The sequence below is a fragment of the Diospyros lotus genome, chromosome 5, assembly GCF_014633365.1.
Source record: "Diospyros lotus cultivar Yz01 chromosome 5, ASM1463336v1, whole genome shotgun sequence".
In the NCBI taxonomy this organism is placed as follows: domain Eukaryota; kingdom Viridiplantae; phylum Streptophyta; class Magnoliopsida; order Ericales; family Ebenaceae; genus Diospyros; species Diospyros lotus.
The window spans coordinates 1817852-1837143 of record NC_068342.1 but is presented as its reverse complement, the minus strand read 5'-3'; the positions used below and the strand labels follow the sequence as shown (position 1 = coordinate 1837143).

The 19292-nt window shown below is 31.7% G+C and overlaps 1 protein-coding gene across 2 annotated transcripts; it reads right to left on the bottom strand.

Annotated features, from left to right (window-relative positions):
* Positions 1-1804: 1804 nt before the first annotated feature.
* Positions 1805-8087, bottom strand: LOC127802499 (ABC transporter F family member 4-like). 2 transcript variants are annotated; one of them, XM_052338335.1, is made up of 3 exons: positions 7973-8087; positions 4377-6628; positions 1805-2068 (listed from the first exon to the last, which is right to left on the bottom strand). In XM_052338335.1, exon 2 carries the CDS (start codon positions 6598-6600, stop codon positions 4399-4401), a length of 2202 nt encoding a protein of 733 aa, XP_052194295.1. In that variant the 5' UTR covers positions 6601-6628; positions 7973-8087; the 3' UTR covers positions 1805-2068; positions 4377-4398. The 2 variants fall into 2 exon arrangements, with proteins under 2 accessions (XP_052194295.1, XP_052194294.1); XM_052338334.1 differs by having other exon boundaries at positions 7923-8073.
* Positions 8088-19292: the final 11205 nt, after the last annotated feature.

Here is a 19292-nt window from a genome sequence, read left to right as displayed (position 1 = left end):
AAACAAAATTTGTAAAAAAGTATTTTTAAAAAATACTTTATCGATGGAGTTTCATAAGACTAAAAGTGACTATTTATTTATATAAAGTTGACTATTTGTTTGGACACTAAAAAATAATAGATAGTTGAATCAAGATTAAAGATTAAATCGATATATTAAAATTATGTTATAAAAAATTAAAAAAAATAAATTTATCATATAAGGCTTAATATATTTAAAAGTGTATTAAGTGACATTAATTATTTTATAATTAATTTTTTTTTACAATAATATTAACACAAATTTATGGTGAAAATATAATAAAATTCATGATCAAATATTTTAATTATAAATCAAAAATTAAATAAGAAATTATTCACATATTATCAGAATGATAGAAAATATTTAAATAGTAGATGTCAACTCCGTTTTAATATCTTAAATTATTATTATATTTTTAAAAATATAAAAAATAAAATAAAATTAATTAATTGGTTCAACTAGTTCGGGTCTATTGATTTATTGGTTCAATTGAGGTTTAGTAAAAAAATTGACCCATTTTTTTTGCTATGAACCAAACTGAATTTTTGGCTACTTCCCAATTTAATCGTTCTCATCTGATTTATTGAAGTCTAATCTTATTTTGTAAAAAGAGTATTTATTATTATATTAATATTTAAAAAATATCTAGCTTTTTTGCAATTATTTAAAATTGAACTTACTTTTTAATTCTTTAAATAATATGCTTAAGTGATAAAAATTATAATTGAACTAATAACAAAATTTGATAAGAGTTATTTAAACATATTATTTAATTCTTTAAATAATATTTTTAATTTTGGGGGCAATTATGCGATTAATATTTGATAAAATATTATTGTTATTACATTCTACTCAATTTGACACTTCCAAGTCTCAAGCTTACTTCCAAGTCTCAAGCTTAATAGAATATATATAATATACTAACTTATACATTATAATAACTTATGTGGTAGGATAATTTCATCTTTGACTAATAAATACTTTTCTTATCTAACATATAAACTATCTTAAGATTTTTTTTTTTTGAAGTAATATAAAAAACTCAAGAGATTTTTTAATTATAATCAGTCTTCGACCTAGATTTATCTCATCATTTCTAAAACTCACAGTCAATTTCTTTCACAACCCTAACTGGATAAATAGATTTATCATCACTTGAAATTTAAAAATTTGACCCATTAAATAGACACAATTAATTATGCATTTTCACACACAAACACGTGCAATAAAATATTTGCGTTGCCCTTAGAGGATAAGGTTAATCTTCATAGGGCTAGTCCTAAGAAAAACTTTTAAGGGCACGAACTTTTGGAAAAACGCTATTGGAAAAACAAACTTATAAACTTAGGTAGTTTATAATTTTTTTATAACTTGAATGAACCAATAAAAGAAAATATTAAACAGCTAAAAGAGCTTATAAACTCTCTTTGACCAAAGCAACTAAAGCCGACATCCTTTTAACTAGAAGCAGTTGAAAGGTAAATTCATGGAAACAATTCTATCTGGGCAGGACTAATAGAACTTGTAATAATGACAATGGAAGAGTTTGAATGCCTTGTTTAGAGAGACTTACACTTAAGACATAAGTTCCAACCTGAAAGAGGAGTTATGGAAGTAGAGAATGAAGAAAGTTTAAAGGATTACAGAATCACATCACTCCATAACAACAATAATGACAGGATCATAGAAGGAGAGAAACCAGTCTCTCCTTTCTTTAACAGGATCATAAACTCTTATCTTAATAAATATTTCCATCTATAATCCTATCTTTAACAAGATCATAGAAGGAGAGAGACTAGTATCAATTATTTTTGGTTTGTCTATAGAAAACCAGTATGCTTTTGTACATCAGGGTATACATATATGAAGGAGAAAACAATAATAACTATAAAAAAGAAAAAACTCAGCCAAAAGATTCTCCATGGAAAATTGTTTCAACAAATATCAGCCAAAATCATACAAGGTAAGAGATTCTTCTTGATGGTTTGGTTATCTGGATTATGTTCTTCCTGACAATGGCTACTAGGCTTGGTTTTCAGACCTATTCCTGGAAACAAAACCAGACACAGAAGTCATAAATCAGAAACTTTTGCCCACAATGCATGCATAAGAGTGATATTGAGTGCTGAATGAAGAAGAAGCTGATTGTTTGCAGTTAAATGAGCTATTGCCAGCAAGTGAAATCATCTTTTAACTATTTATTGTTATTTTGCTTTTTTCTAACTGGAATCAAGCAAACATGTTAAGAGTCTAGCAGAAGGAAACAAAAACCCAAAAAAAAAGCACAGGGAAACACTTCAAAGTCTGCCATAAAAAGAAGACGTGCGGCAATAATGGTGTCACTTCGATCATTTAGTGCTATCCAGAGGAAGGAAGCAAACTCACATATGATGTTGAAATGGTAACATGGTGATGGAATTGGGTCAAACATCAATGGGACAAGCAAGGACTGGGTGCTAGTTTGCAGGTTGACAAGGTCATATACGATGGTACAATATATCAACAACGAATATATGATGGTTTATGCAAAAATTGCATTAGAAGATGGGAGCATATTATATCAGCAACATAACTGCATCCGGTTGGGACAGTACATGACAAATCATGAAAGGGAAAACATGCTGCTTAACATATCATCAAGGCAGTGGCTGCATTTAAGCAAATAATATTGTAACAGAAAGACTAGCCAAGGAGATGACATAATAAGGGAAAACAGAATTAGAGAATGAGGGAAATCATTTGTGGCCTCTGTGTATACACCTAACGGTTGCACCGGTCTTGCAGCCACTAACAGTTACTTGTATTAGTAGTTGGTTTACCAGCTGCACTATGACGTACCAACTATGTTATTGTAAGACATACACAAAAAAAGTGAAAAAAACAAACGAATTTATGGCCTGTGTGTATACACCTAACGGTTACACCGGTCTTGCAGCCACTAACAGTTACTTGTATTAATGGTTGGTTTGCCAGCTGCACTATGACGTACCAACTGCGTTATTCTAATACATACACAAAAAAGTGAAAAAAAAAAAAAAAAACAAACGAATTTGTTGAGCATTAAAAATAGTTAAAGTTCAAAACTTGATTATTACAAAAAGTTAAACACTTAGCCCAAAAAAAAAAATTAAAAGTAAAAAAAGTTAATAAATATATTTTTACTATTCACCTCAGGACTTCATAAGTAGCAAAACAAATGTATTTCTTTTTTAAAATACTTGGAAGTGGAGGTTAGCAAATAAATCTAATAAAGTGTATTCTTCTGATGAATGAAAATGGACCTATAATTGCTTTCCAATTATTTTCACATGCATTCTTATTCATTTATATGTTTAGTTTTTCATACGCTAGATGTTTCTACAACATTAACTTCATAAGGCAGCATAACTTTACATTTTTTTCCTTCCTTTTACTTCACATTTAACATCTATGTTTTCCTATTACAAATAACTTCATTTATGAAATTGGAAACCTTCTAACCTTAATATGCATTAAATATTTATAGATAGGACACTGCAACCAAGTTTTCTGGGAAAAAAAAAAAAAAAAGCATACTTTCCACAGTCAATAAGAACTTCCCCACATTTAATTCCACACAAATAATAGTGAACAGCAAAGCTACCAATCCTACCAGAACACAAAATTGTGTTTGATGTATATGGCATGGTAGCAAATGTGGCAAGCAAAATGAGGTCGGAATCTCCAATAAGGTGGCAGGAAAAGTTTTGGACTCCCATTTTCATTATAGGTTTAGATATATAATATACAATGTCTGCAGCAATTTTCATCCTTATCATCTGTCTTAACAAAGTATATATTATCACCAAGTAATGTGCTCATTGCCCAGCTTCTTCTAACGCAACACCCATCCCCCCAAAACCCAAAAGAAAATAAAGGACAAGAAGAACTAAGGAACTAGGCATAGTGTCTATCAATAAAAGAATGCCAACTACCATCAAAAGAAATGGAAAAGCACAATATATTTACAAGAAAAGTGTAGAAGAACTAGGGAACTAAGCATGGTATCTATCAATAAAAGAACGCCAACTAACATCAAAAGAAAGGGAAAAGCACAATAAATTTACATGAATAACTATTTCAAGTTTATGCACAAACCACATGGAGTTGTCCAGGACACAACCAACTAAAATGAACATGGTTATGTGCCAAAAATAAGGAAAAATACATGAACAAAAAGATATATGAAGTCAATGACACAGTTTCTCATCCACAACACAGAAGTATGCTCACAAGCAACTGAGAAATGTCACCCGCTGAGACCACAGGAAAAGAGGTTCAAATTTTATGCATATATGAACATGTATGGTGTATTTGTAAGTTAAAGAAATTAGTACCTATGTTGTCATGTAGGCCATTTTAATCCTCAACCTCTGCTCTGATTTCCTTTAGTAGCTCTTCCTTATATTCCTCAAAAGTACCAGGGAAGGTCCTCACAGTTCCATTTTCAACCACCCAAATCTGGCTCGTCTCTTCATCTTCACAAACCCGTGATATTAATCTCGAATCATGGCTTACCAAGACAACTCCACCGGTGAACTCATCAAGTGCATCAGCCAGTGCATCAATACTCTGCATATCCAAGTGATTTGTGGGCTCATCCAATAGCAAAATGTGTGGCTTTGACATGGAGATTGAAGTGAAAACGACACGAGCTTTCTGACCACCAGATAATTTTGCAATGGGCGTGAGGTGGTTATGGCTAGGGAGTCCAAATTTCCCAAGTTTTGCACGGACAGCCTCTTGCTTGCTCAATCCTTCTTGATCAGGATGAAGCCGAAGAAGATACTGGACTGGTGTTTCACCCATTGTTAGAAGATCAACAAAGTGCTGTGAATATCTCCCAATCCTCAATTTTTGGCTCCTCTTTACTTCACCCTCAGCTGGGAACAAGTCCCCAGCTAGAAGATTTAGCAAAGTAGATTTCCCAGCTCCATTTGGACCAATTATAGCAACACGAGTACCCATATCAATACCAACATCAACATTAGAGAGCCTAAAATCCTCCCGGTTTGGATAACTGAAGCTGACTTCAATTAGCTGCAAAAGTGGGGGTGTGAGCTCAGTGGGTTCAGGGAAATGAAACTCAACGGTGTAATCTCTCCACTTTTGAGGGGCCTCCTGCAAGGGTTCATCGTCATCAACCTTTCCCTTTGCCTTACTCTTTGATGCTTCTTTGGCAGCTGCAAACTTAGCTCGATTCTTGACTTTCTCTTGCTCAACCCGATTCCCAGACCTCTTAGCAGCTTTGACCTGCTTTTCGTAAATCTCAAATTTCTTGTTAATCTCTTTTCTGCGCTGTTCATAACCACTTTCAAAATCATCAAAATTCCCACGGTACACGTGGAGTTTCAGGTCATGGAGGTGAATAATCTCGTTGCACACTGTATTAAGGAAATCACGGTCATGCGAGACAACAACAAGAGTTTTCTTCCAGCGGCACAAGTACTCCTCTAACCAGAGAACAGCCCGTAGGTCAAGATGATTGGTTGGTTCATCCAACAACAATAATGTTGGTTGCACAAAAAGTGCCCTAGCTAATGAAATTCTCATCCTCCAGCCACCACTAAATGACCGGGTAGGGCGGCCCTGCATTTCTTTGGTGAAACCCAAACCAGCAAGAATTTTTGATGCCTGAGACTCAGCAGCATCAGACCCCATCAGCTGCAACTTTTCATACAATTCAGCAAGTTTCTCTCCAGCATCATCCCCATTGCCATCATCATTTCCATCCTCAAACTCAGCAGCAGATGATGCATCTTGTAAAGATGCAACCTCACGTCGGAGATTGATGAGCTCCTCATTAGCTGAAACAACTGCTTCAAGGGCAGTTTTATCATCACCAACTACCTCTTGTTCAACTAAAAGCACATCTATATTTTTTGGAACTGGAATCTTTCTCCAAGATAGGAGCTTCAATAGGGTAGATTTTCCCTTTCCATTAGGTCCAACCAATCCATACCTCTTCCCATGAGATATCTTCACTGATGCATTCTTCAGAAGTTCTTTTCCACGAGCTGACACTGAAAAATTATCTATAGTTATATCTTTCACATTAGCGTCGGCTTCATTTTCACCATCCAGAATAGATGCACGGCTACCAATAACAACTGTAAAGGCATCATGATCATCCTTTAGGGCTTCCTGTTTGGCCTGCTCAGCAGCTTGGGCAACTAGCATTTCCTTCTTTTCCCGTTTCTTCAACTCTTTATCAGTTATAGAGATGTCAAGAGACTTAGCCTCACCTCTCTGCTGCCGGCCAGACTTATGGGCATCATTCTGTTGTTGCTCTTCTCCAAAGTCATAATCACCATCATCCTCATCTGAAGGAGGGAGATCAATGTCATCCATATAAGATGCTTTAGCAGGTGCTTTTGCTTTGGGCTTACTAGAACCAGAGCTCAAGGATGCTGATCCTTTCTTGGCTTTATCAGGTTTCTGGTCCATGCTGGCAAGCATGGCTGACACAGAGAGCTTTTCTTTCTTCCCATCTTTGGCGGAATCTTTGCTGGCCTTACCCTTGGCCACCACTCCACTCTCATCGACTTTTTTCTTTCCCATGGAAATGTTTTGTCTTATCAGCAATCAACTGAAACAAGAATAGTAATAATTTACCAACTCTGGCAATCTAAATAAAGTTTAAATTCAGAAACAAACAACAGGATAGGCCTACTGGAAAGAAGTATTAAGTACACAAATCTAGCATGAGAATCAGATCAAGCACTATATACGCGAATTAGGCATCAAAGTGGAGAATTTTGGAATGCCAATTTCAAGCAAAAACCCACAACATATCTATAATTTCAAAAATTTCAAAGAAAAAAATAAATATATAAAAGGAACAAAGAAATCTGACGACATAAAAAAATCATAACAAAATTTCAACCAAGAACCATCAAGGATTCAAAATCCCAACAATTGTTCAAGAAGGTACCCGTTCCATAAACAAGAGAATATATAGCATACGAATATGCACATGTACCGGTTCCATAAACAAGATAATATGCACATATATACCAACAGATACATATATGTATCTACAAATGGTTAGAGAAAGAGAATATCAGCGCAGTGATGAACATGATTAGCTTCTTCAACTACAAATTGGAAGTAGATTCAGAGCTCAGATGCAGCCCTGTATGGGGATGGAAATGGGGAAGGCATGGGTAGGGGACACTCCCTCCATCCTGTAGCTGCATCCATATTCTTGTCCCATACATGACCACAACCGATAGGGTGGGTAGGGGACTATTATCTGTCGGCGCTTCCATTTCAGTTATAAAATTACTATTATTAACAATCATAAATATAGAGAAACGACACATAATGAAGGCAACTGAAATTTCCAAACTCTACTTATAAGTTCTTTAATTAGGTCAATAAACCAAAACAAAAAACAAGGGAAAAAAAAATTCTTGATAAACATATGAGACTAGACCAACCGCCAAACAATCAGATAATTAATCAAATAGATTATACTAAAAACACATCTACCGTTAGTTTGAGGTTTCCATCCAAATTACTTGCATAATTTGCACTCGTGTAAGTTGAACAACTGATGCAAAACTCCACTCTCCCTATAATTTTAGTCAATTGCAGTTAAACGATTAGCACATCTATCGTTAATTATATGGAAAGTAAAAGGCAAGACATGTTTCAACTACTTTGGATTGCTAAAATAGAATTTTGTTGAGATAAAAGCGTCCCGTGTAGCAGCACTTGCTCTCAACGACATAAATTATCAGGGTATTAACGAAAACACAAATTATTCACAAAAACAAACCATCAACAACCAAAGCCAACAGGGCCTGCGCATGGAAACTCCCAATTTGATACTTCAAACATAAATTCCAGAAACTCAAACAGAGAACACGAGTATATACCAGAAACTCGGCGAATACGCAAGGGAGAGAGAGAGAGAGAGATGAATTACAGACGAGCGACCGACGATGGCGAACAGATTAGGGTTCCAGATCTTGTGTTGTGCGCAGCAATGTGTTGTCTGATTTGGGGTTTTGAAACTTAGTTTTTCGATTGCTGAATTATTATTTATAGATAGATCAAATAATAATAAATAAATATATGTCATCGTAATTATAGCTGACATTCGGACTCCAAGGTATTTTAAATATTTTTTAAAACCAAGTGTTTAAAATATATTTTATTTTTGAATTTTTAAATATATAATTTTATTTTTTAATTATTATAAATAAATAAAATTCATTTATTAACCTATCGTCATTTTGAGTTATACGTGAGGCTAAAGGTTTTATTTATGCATCGATGGAAGGGAGTGTCAATTTAATTTAAATAAATACAATAAGCTATTCTCATGTGTCATAAATGACTTATGAATAAGAAAAATAATAAAATAAAATGAAAAGTAACTAACTAACTTCTATAAGAGACATAATTTATGGCATTAGTATCGATAGTTACGTCAATTCTTATAACACCAATCAACTTTTATGTTTGAGTTTGTTGCCAGTCCTAAAAAAAAATTCGCTAATTACAACAAGAAGCAAAGGTAGGGCTAAAAAGCAAAAAAAACGAGAATTTCACTTTTCTAACCGATGGATGATAGGGGTGTTTCCCTCCCATCACATCATTTCTGGTGTGTCAGAGATATAAGGTGAGTACAACGAAAAATAATGAAAACTTGGTAAATCTATTCTTTTAATATGTGAAGATTAATTTATTTACAAAGTACAAATTAAGTCTAAGTTTAAATTTATTTTTTTTGCTTAATTTATTTTTTTGTTAAGCAAAAAAATTAATTTACTTTCTACATGATTTTGAGATTTATTGTAATAATATTAAATTACTTGTTAATTAATCCTGTTTATATATTTACATATAATGATTTATATATATAGTTATAAATTATTATATATTTTAATAAAATCAATATAATCAAAATTTCAAGAACAATATTACAAGTAACTATGGTCAAATCTACATTTTTATCTTTATTTATTTGAATTTTTTTATTATTTTGATTACATTATTAAATTTGATTTTTGAATCAATTTAACTCCTATAATTTAATTTTTTTTGTCGTGTGACAACTCAAACTTTTCGTTATTTCAATTATATTCTTAAACTTATATTTTTGAGTTAATTTAACTTTTATATGTAAAAAAAAAAAAAGTAAGAAGATAAAGTATACATTACATTTTGTTTGTATTAAAATATAAAGAATAAATTGATTCGAAAATATAGATTTATGAATGAATGTAATCGAAATAATAAAAAGTTTAATTTGTTATATGAAAAAAATTAAAATATAAAAATTAAATTAATTTAAAAATATAAATTTATGAATATAATAGAAATAATAAAAATTTTAGGTAATTATAAAAAATATATAAATTTGTCTGAGGTACTACCAACCCTTCAAAATGGGACTAGATAGGTCTGTCTAACCCATTGAACCGCGAAGGCTGTTAGCTAGTTGAATTATATTAAATTAAATTAAACAATATAGGGCAAGAACCGACACATTCTGCCATGAACCATTGGATGAATGGCAAATCGGTAGAACCAAATTGGTTGAACCATGATCCATGAATGTACTGAGTGACAAAAGGTAAATCATTTGTCGCAGGGTATAAATCGAGTGATCACATGAGTAATATGTGGTATCAATGTTGTGAGTTTGATTCTCGCCTTGCACAAGAGTTAAAGGCTAATTTGCGATTTACCTCCATTAATGTAATCGAAGGCATAAACAACGAGAACCACGCAAGAACGGTAATCCAGAAAAAGATAGAGTCATTTACCATGAATCCCCTCCTCTTCTTCGAAATTGGAAATCCTAGGCCCATTAATTTCTTCTTCAATCGCCTCCACAAACCATGTTATTTATCTTCTTTAGTCGTCTTCTTCACAAATCACAATTTGTTCTCAGGCAATCGGTAGCCCATTAATTTTTCAGTTGTCCACTACTTGTACTTCTTATTTTTTTAGTTCTTCACATGGTTCAGTAGTATATTTACTTCAGTTTTATTGCTATTTAAATCTCTGATAGTGTTTGCATTGACAGCTTACATATTTGTCGCTAGGGAAAATGGAGGTTACAAGCAATTCAACTAGGGTTCTTGTTGAGGTGACTCTACTTCAGCTTTATGAAAACTAGAGTGGCATTGTATTATAATTGAATAAAGATTCAATACAAGCGATAGCTGTTAACAGAGAGCAGATTTTTTGAATTAAAAAGTCTGATAGTGGTTGCACATGACAACTCACCTCCTCAATATTGCATATAGTTTTAGTGTAGATCCTCATGGATTGTTGATGTAGTTGCCAATACCTACCTAAGTGGTTTAGTAGCATTAGGTTGCTTGTTTAACGAACCGAATTGTTGGGTTTTTTTTGGTTCCTGGTTGCTTTTCGGTTAACTTGTTTGAAGTGTAGGGAAACCAATTTAAAGATGATTAGTCAGGTTAACGTTGGTGGGATGTATTGCTCTTAAATCCATTGGTAGAGCTTGCTTGGATGTAGCTGGAATGATTTAATGCCAATCTGTTGATTGTATGTCCAATAATCCCAATACAACCTTATTGTGCTTGAGCATGATGATTTGATTCAAGTTGCCAATATTTTGTTCTTACTTTCTTTCTGGTAAGAGACTGCATTATGCTGTAACTAAATGATGTAGTACCTATTACCACATTAGTTGCAACACTTCTTTGGTGGAGCCATGAGTGTTTTCACAACGCAGGCACTTTTGGGTTCATTTGGAGGCTCTGGAAACACACTTCTGGTATTGTAGCCATCAATTGGATTCTTAAGGTACTCTAGTGCTTCAGCGCTTGACATGGTCTAATGCCCCAATTTCAGGGGACTGCAAGTTTGGGAACAATTTTTGTTTTTTCCTTTTGATCCCTGGGATAGGATTTGGCATCTCGTTGTTGGGAATGCTCCTTTAGTTTCATGATATGCTTGAGTTTTGTAAGACTTTTCTGCTGCCTCCATGGAATACTGGTTCTATTCTGGAAACAGTTTTTGTTGGTTTTTACACTGTGTTTTGGGATGGGCTGTGAGTTGCATTAGATGGTGGGACAACATTTGTTTAAGACTTTTCTACTTTCTCTCCATGCTTTTATTGGTGTGACAGATCTTTAACTGAATCCTAATATTTCACAAATCAACCTTAGGCAATACTCCACAAAGAAGTAAAGAAGAGAATCTTATGCCATAATAGATCCAAGCATTCTTCCACAATATCTTGCTTTCTTATTAGCCCCCAAAGCACAATATCTCCCCCAGAGATAATGGGGAGACCCAATGGCCACATCTCCCCAACACTGGAGAACAATTTGTTCCTAATAAGTGGCAAACACAGAATGAAATGACAATTGGTCTCACTATTATTGCAACATAAAACACATACATCAGGCTAGAGAGCTTTATAGAGTCTCCTTCTCTGCAATAAATAATTTGTGCTGATTTTACTAAGAGCAGCCATGCAAACAAAAGACCTGACCTTAAAGGAAACCCAGATTTCCAAATAAAATTGGAAATTGGCATGAGACTTACATTTTTATCTTTCACTAGCAAAATGTTGCTGCTGTTTCATCATCTACTCAACTCCAACATATGAAGCCTCTGCTAAAGGAGAAAACATTGGTTGATGTTACTGCCAAGGGAGGATGTGTAGCAATATTGCCAATCTGGTGTACTTCTCAACTTTTGCTACAGTTCCAGAGGCTTGTGTTGGTTCTGGGCACATAGGGAAAAACAATAATAGGTGCATAACTCCCGCAAACAAAATGACTTGCATAATGACCTGGTAGTTGGCAGTTTGTTTTCTCCCTCTATTTGGTGTCCCCAGGAGTGTTGGATTCTTTTAATTTTTTGTCCTGGGAAGAGTGGTTAATCAATAGTTCTAGTTCCATAAGGGTAAGTGTGTTATTTTCCTATCCCTTTAATATATGTGCTTCCTTTTTAATTCTTGTAGAATGCTTTCATCTGAGTATCCTCCTTGCAAGAGGATCAAATAAGCATGCCAGACAGAAAACCCCATGGTTCTTCATTACAATTTGTATCAACCAAACTTGGGCTATTTGTATCACAATCATATGATCTTGGATGTAGTTGTTGTCTTTGGCTCTGTTGACACATTGTTATGCTGCTGTACATAATTTATACTTTGTGTCTTCTAGCACTAGGGATGCTATATTTACCTACCATGCAATGTATTTGATTATTATTTTGGTCAGCGAAAGCCTCACTGTCCTATTTGCTTGATTATTCTTTCACTTTGGGATAAATATGAGAGAGACATGGCGAGGCATTCATACTCAGCACATACGGAGAGACATAGAGAGGAGTGTCAAATGGATATAGGCTGCTAGAATATTCAGTCACAAAGAGATGATAGTTTAAGGCTCAAGCAAGAATGGTAATATATATACATATATTTATATAATGAGCAATTGAGTACTTTCCAGCCTTGACAATGAGTCAATGAGAGAGTTTCTCAAAGGGCTTCTCAAGAATGGCTTTTGTGGAAAGTGCTTTTGGGAGAATAAATTTGATTAATTTGAAAATAATTTTATTTTTGACATTTTCACAGTGTAGAAAATACTTTTATCTGTTGAAATCACTATTTTTGCCAACTCTTAGCACAACCAAATAGGCTTATCAAGATTGTGTCTTCTAGAATTACTTAACAGTAGTGGAACTAAGACATGATGTCACAGTAAAATCACTGAGTGAAGACAGGTAAATGAATGTGCCACATGAATAAAGTAGTCCAACAAAGTAACTATTAGTTATATTTTTTTGAACTAATCATGAAAATAATTCAATTTTTTCATTAATTTGTAATTTTATCTAATTCTTTCAATTTTAATAATTAAGTATAAATTAACTAAATTAGGTGCAATTTTATCCAATATATAAAATTAATTTGGAAAGAGTTTGTTCGTGTTAATTTGACATGTCAAGTATTATATAATAATAATATTTATGAAATTCTTATGTATACATAAGTAATATATATATATATATATAACTTGTTACACATAATCTGTTTAACTTTTTTTTTTATATATATTAGATTTTTTTTATTTTTTATTTTTTTTTACTTATGTGTACATGTGGTGAATCTCAAAAATATTATTATTATATGACAATTATCGTGCAAGTCAACATGAACACATCCTCTCTAAATTAATTTTATATATTAAATAAAATTACTCAAAATTAAGCCAATTTAGATTTAATTGTCAAAATTAAAAAAATTAGAAAAAATTAGAAATTAACAACAAGAATTGAATTATTTTCATAATTAGCCCTATTTCTTTACTTATAAGTTTACCATTTTAATAAATGGTATATAAATATTTATTCAAAGACTATTTTAGGCAAAATTCTCACTGGCTTTGGTCTGAAATTGCTTTAAATCTAGTGCCTTAAGGGGAAAGAGACGTTGGGTCGGGTCGGGTTGGCGGGCCTTCCATGGCCCATTCAAGCGAAGACAACAAAATTAAAGGTACTGGGAATGTTCTCAACGGCTAGCTTTGCATTTAGGAGAGCAGAGGAAGGAAATAAATTTAGTTGGAGCAGCAGGCAGGCAGGGCAGGAGGCCCCTAAAAGACAGAAGAAAGAATGCATGTCTCTGCCCAGCCATTTATATGTCATTGTCACTCCTCACAGGACATGGGACAGCCATGGAAATATCTCTTTTGATATATGATTTGTAAATAAAATAATATGTTACTACTAGCAAGGAAATGGCCAATATTAAATAATGGTGGGTATTAAGAAAAGAAGAGTAAAAGTTTAGTTTATTCGAACTAATCGAATTGATCTAACCAAACTTGTTGATTTAGTTAATTTTTATCAAAAGTTAAGTTTTCTGTTTAATTTTTTAGTTGGAATAATCGAACTAATTGAGTTAATCGAACTTTACAAACGATATTGTTTTGATGTTTATAAAACAATATCGTTTTATTTAATTTTGTGTGTTTTTTATTGGTTATTTCGATTTTCTTTAATTTTTGTTTGCGTTTCTTCAGTTTAATTGATTTGGTTCGGTTTATATGATTTATGTTTAATTTTTTCAATTATTAGTTAATTCAATTTTTTAAGTTAATCGGTCGGTTCAATTCAATTTTACTCCCCAATTTAATTTACGAAATAAATCGTTTGCACACCTCTAGTATTAAGTTCTTTTACTGTGGAGCATTGCTTTCACTTTTGATAGTGATCATAGGTATCTTGATATTGTGCTTATTTATAAATCTATTTATAAGATTCCTTCTTAGGGCTTATCAGGGCATAATGTGTGTTGCACCAAATTCTCTTTCATTTGGGAGAAAAATTTATGCCTAAATATCTCTCCTTAAATTCGAAGATCTCGCTTAAATGTATCTAGCTTGACTTATATAAAATACAATACTTCGATAAATAAAAAAATTTGACACCAACCTCTCAAGATAGCGCAGATGATTCATCGTATGTACTTAAAAATTTAGGATATCACGAGATCATAGGTTTGAGAGGTTGTTTGGCTTACCATTTTTAATTGTAGCTTTTAAGTTAAATAGTGGTTAACATAAAAGTTGTGTAGTGTTTAAGTTGATAACGTGTTTGGATAAATGTACTTTTAAGCTATCAATTAATAGTTATGTGTTTGGTTTGTAAAAGCTGATAAGTTGTCAAAATTGACAAAAAGACTAAAATAGACATAATATTAAATAATTCAAATAAAATTTATAAAAATACTATTTTGTATAAAAAAATTATAAATTAATTTCTAAATATTAGATAAATTATACATACTTATTAAAAAAAATATTAATGTAATATAAATACATATTTTATTATTTTTTAAATATTACTATTAATATATATATACTTACAGCTGTAATATATATATATATATTGTATATATTCTGCTACGGACGCCATCGGTGATGGAGGAGGAGGCCGTGATCGAGGCTGGAGGCGGCACCTGATGGTGACGACGGTAATGAAGGAAGGTCGATGGTGCTCGGCGACGGCTGCGGCAGATCTGGAACCTGGTTGCAGCGATGGAGCGACCTGCTGGTTGTAGCGATGGCGCGACCTAGTGTTGCAGCAATGGCGCGACCCAGCTGGACTACACGACCACGTCGACGGCAGTATGGAGGAGGGGCAACGGCTGCGGCGTCGGTAATGGTAAAGCAAAACTTGGGAGAAGATGATGGAACCTGGTTGAGATTTGGGAGAAGATGAGGGCATTGTGGTATTTTAATTGGTCAACCAAGCAGCGTTTTTGGGCAAAGTTGAGGGGTACCAGCTTTTGAAAAACGCTGGTATAATAGCTTTTACGCGGGACAGTTTTTACGCTGAAAACTTTTGCCAAATACTTTACCTTCAAAAGTTGTATAGCTTATCAGCTTTCAAATAGATTATTCGCGGTCAAACCGGCAAGCCAAACAGCCTCTGAATCTGCTTCTTGGTGGGATTGTGCAATAACTTGAGTTATTTGAGGGGCCAAACTCTTGGAGTTCGGCTCACAATGAACCTATGCAAATTGTGAGTTTTATAAAAAATGAGATAGGTCTGGGATTGCCTGTGATTGAAAGACTCATTGAATTTCTCACATTACAAAAAAAAAAAAAAAAGAAGTCAATTTCGTAATAATTGAGCTTAAACTTTGTATAAAATTTTAAAATAAATTATCAAAATAATTCTTAAACTTTGTTTTTTGTATCAATTATATAATTTAAATTTTATTTTTTATGATATATATATTTAAATTTTTGTAATTATAACAATTACATAGTACAGTTAAATTTAAACTAAGAGAGCAATTTTTCATTCAAAAAATTAAATTTTTATTTTTACAAAAAATCATCAAAAAATTAAATAATTAAAATTTTCAAAAAAATGGTAAATTGCACTCAAATCCACTCCATTACTAATTCCATTACTTAAACTCTAATCAAGGTAAATTAAATTAATTAAGTGATAATTAAAAGTAAATTTAACCAAAAAACTAAAAATAAACCCAAAAATTAGACATAGAAAATACCCAAATTTTTAATATTTTTTGGTTAAATTTAGTTTTAATTTTACTTAAGTATCATTTAATTAATTTAATTTAACTTAATTAAGATTTAATCGACCTAGTAATGAAGGGGTTGAGTCAATTTACCATTTTTTTGATTTTTTTTGATTTTTTGATGAATTTTATAGAAATAAAAAAGTTTGATTGTTGGATAAAAAATTACTCCGTTAATTTAAATTTAAGGGCTTTTTATAATTGGTACAATTATGAAAGTTTAAGTATATATTTAATAAAAATTAAAGTTTATTATAGTAGATACTCGAGAGATAAAGTTTATATTTTTTTAATAATTTTTTAAAAAATTTAAAAATAATTTATCTTTAACAATAAATTTACATTCCTAATTGTGTTTTTTTCCCACCATATTAATAAATAAATTATTGTAAGATCAAACTTAACGATACAAAAGAGAGAATTTAAGTATTAACAAAAATTTTACATCTAGATTTTTAAAAAATATATTTATTTTAAATTATCATGTGTCACCATATTTTTTTTTCTCAAGTCGGTGAAAATTTGGGCTTTGAAGTGATCTGAGAAGTATGAACTAGACCCTAACCAATATCATACCCATAGATCAAATTACGAGAAATGATTTAGCGAAAATCACGCTCAACTCACCTCTAATCGAGTAATATAAGCTCAAAGTTCTGAAGGTAAGTTGAGGACAAAATATTAATTTACTTGTTACTACCCTTTCTTGCTCCTCCTTCAAAATCTAAATGTGCTAACTTGATCATTAGAATTTACCCTAAAGTAAAGACAAAAGCTTTTGTATTTATCGAAAGTTTAACATGTAGTGTTTCAAGTCTAAACTCCTAACAACGTTAACTTAGTTGGTTTTCTTTTTCCCAAAAATATCAACAAAAATGACTACAAATTTCCATGTAGGTGCATGTAATGCAGTGAAATATTTTTTCATAAAATGTCATCAAATTAATAGGATCTTATCTAATACCTTTAATAATACATAAAAAAAATGTCACTAAAACGGTGACAGACTGAATGATTTGGTTGCAATGTAGCGAACTAAAGAGGTTGAAATGTCACGGATTTCAGACCAAATGGCCTGCATGTGAAGGAACACTGCTCCACATATACTTCATATTCTCCAACATGTGTCCCTAACTGAAGTTGAAGGGATGGATGGATGGATGGGCATTTGGAAATCACATTTCACAACCCAACGAAGCTCCTTTCTTTCTCCCCTCCTTTGGTTTTTCCCACTGAGGGGCACACACAGCCCTTGCCACAGGGGACTGGTGTTTGGATGCCTAGAAAGTGTTGGTGTTTTTTTTTCCTGTTTGATGCTAAGGAGCTGTGCATTTTCTCACCTGGGTTGTGTTTGTTTCTGCATATTTTCCGAAGCATGTGTTGTTTCACATCACATGGTGGAGCTATTGACAAGTTGCAGATAAGCTTTTATCATTTCACTTGTTTCCAAGCCATCAACATCTTGGACGCAGACCCATAATAATTATAAAGAGTAATTGTAATACAGATTATATATATATATATATATATTCCCAAGCCAAGGGGGATGTATAATACCAAAAATAAATAAATAATCTTATTGCTATAACTTTGAAGAATTACGGGGGCGATAGATAAATATGATATAAAATAAAAATAAAAATTAATATTTTTAAAAAATAAAAAAAATAATATAATGAGTAAATACAAAATATAGAGATTTTTTTTGTAAATATATATTTTAATATAAAAAATAATTATTTAATTTAAAAATAAACATAAATCTCATAATGTATTTAAACAAATTTAAAAAAAAATTTAAGTTAGAGGCATAAAAAATTTCGTCTCTATTCTTTTGGTAAATGGAAATGCTTATGAAATGATTCTAAAATATTTTTAAAATTATAAAAATAACTCAAAAATATTTTTATTTGACATTTCAAAAATAAAAACATTTCAAAAAATAAAAAACGATACCCTTGAGACATACCCATGCATCATAAGGTATGGGTGTGACTTTGTGGGCAGATGTGAAAATTAATTTGAATTTTAATTAACATGATTTGAACAGATTTTATTTGAATTTTTTTAAAGTTTAGTTTGATTTGAAGATTAAATTTTTTTGATTAATAGGTATTGGGTTAAGCTTAAGTTATTATATAATTAAAATGTTAAAGCAATAATATTAATTACTATACTAAACATTAGAGCTAAAAGTAGAAATTATCCATAAACAAAAAACAATATAGTTATACCATTTAAAAGTATATTTAGCTAAAACGTAACATCAGTTTAAGACACAAATCACATAATAAATAAAGCCTAAAACCCACAAAATTACATAATATTGTAGCCACATTCAAGAATGTATTTAATGAGTATAATAAGGTTTAAGGCCTCTACCCCACACCACTAGATATTCTATGCCTATAATGCAATGTACTAAGAAAACATTAATTGAAAGCTCCTCCTTTTTTATGCATAATTCAAGATAAGAATGATTTGGTAATAGTATTGTAAATTTAATTAACGTGACACAAACAAAATCTTTATATTAAAAAGTTAAAAATATAACAATGTATAATTGTTCAAATTATGAGTATGCTTTGCACCGTAAGTGTTTATTTTGGTGAATAACTGAGGGGTTGGCAGCACATACTGTTCACACTCGCATAAAAAATTTAAATAATGATTAAGGAAGTGATATGCTAGATGGATTAAAATGATAAATATCTTATATGGCATTTGTAATTATTTATTATCAATATTAGGTGGACTATATATATATTAATAGTTTAGATATTCTTTTGCATTTTTTTCTTTCGTCCTGAAGATTGCGGTATGCCCTAACTTTAAGCTACGTTTATTGATTTCTTTTGAACAAAATTCTTATGTAAAAAACAATAATAATGTAGATTCTTTACATTCATTTAGAAAATAAAAAAAAAATCAATCCAAATGATTAATATAACAATGAAAACATTATTCTCTTTTTTGCTCATTGAAAAATAAAATGTTCTTCTTTCATTTTTTGTGACATTATATATATATATATATGTATAGGCTTTTGAGTTAATTAGAGATGCAGCTCTCTCGAGTCTAGAGCTCATTTTGCATAAAAAAATAAAAATAAAAAATAAAAATGTTATTGTGTCAATGATCCTAATGAAATATTTTATGCAAAAAAAATGGGCATAATATATACTATATTCAT

Excerpts from the sequence above, each read along its gene's own strand:
- LOC127802499 (XM_052338335.1), bottom strand. The coding sequence starts at position 6,600 with ATGGGAAAGAAAAAAGTCGATGAGAGTGGAGTGGTGGCCAAGGGTAAG.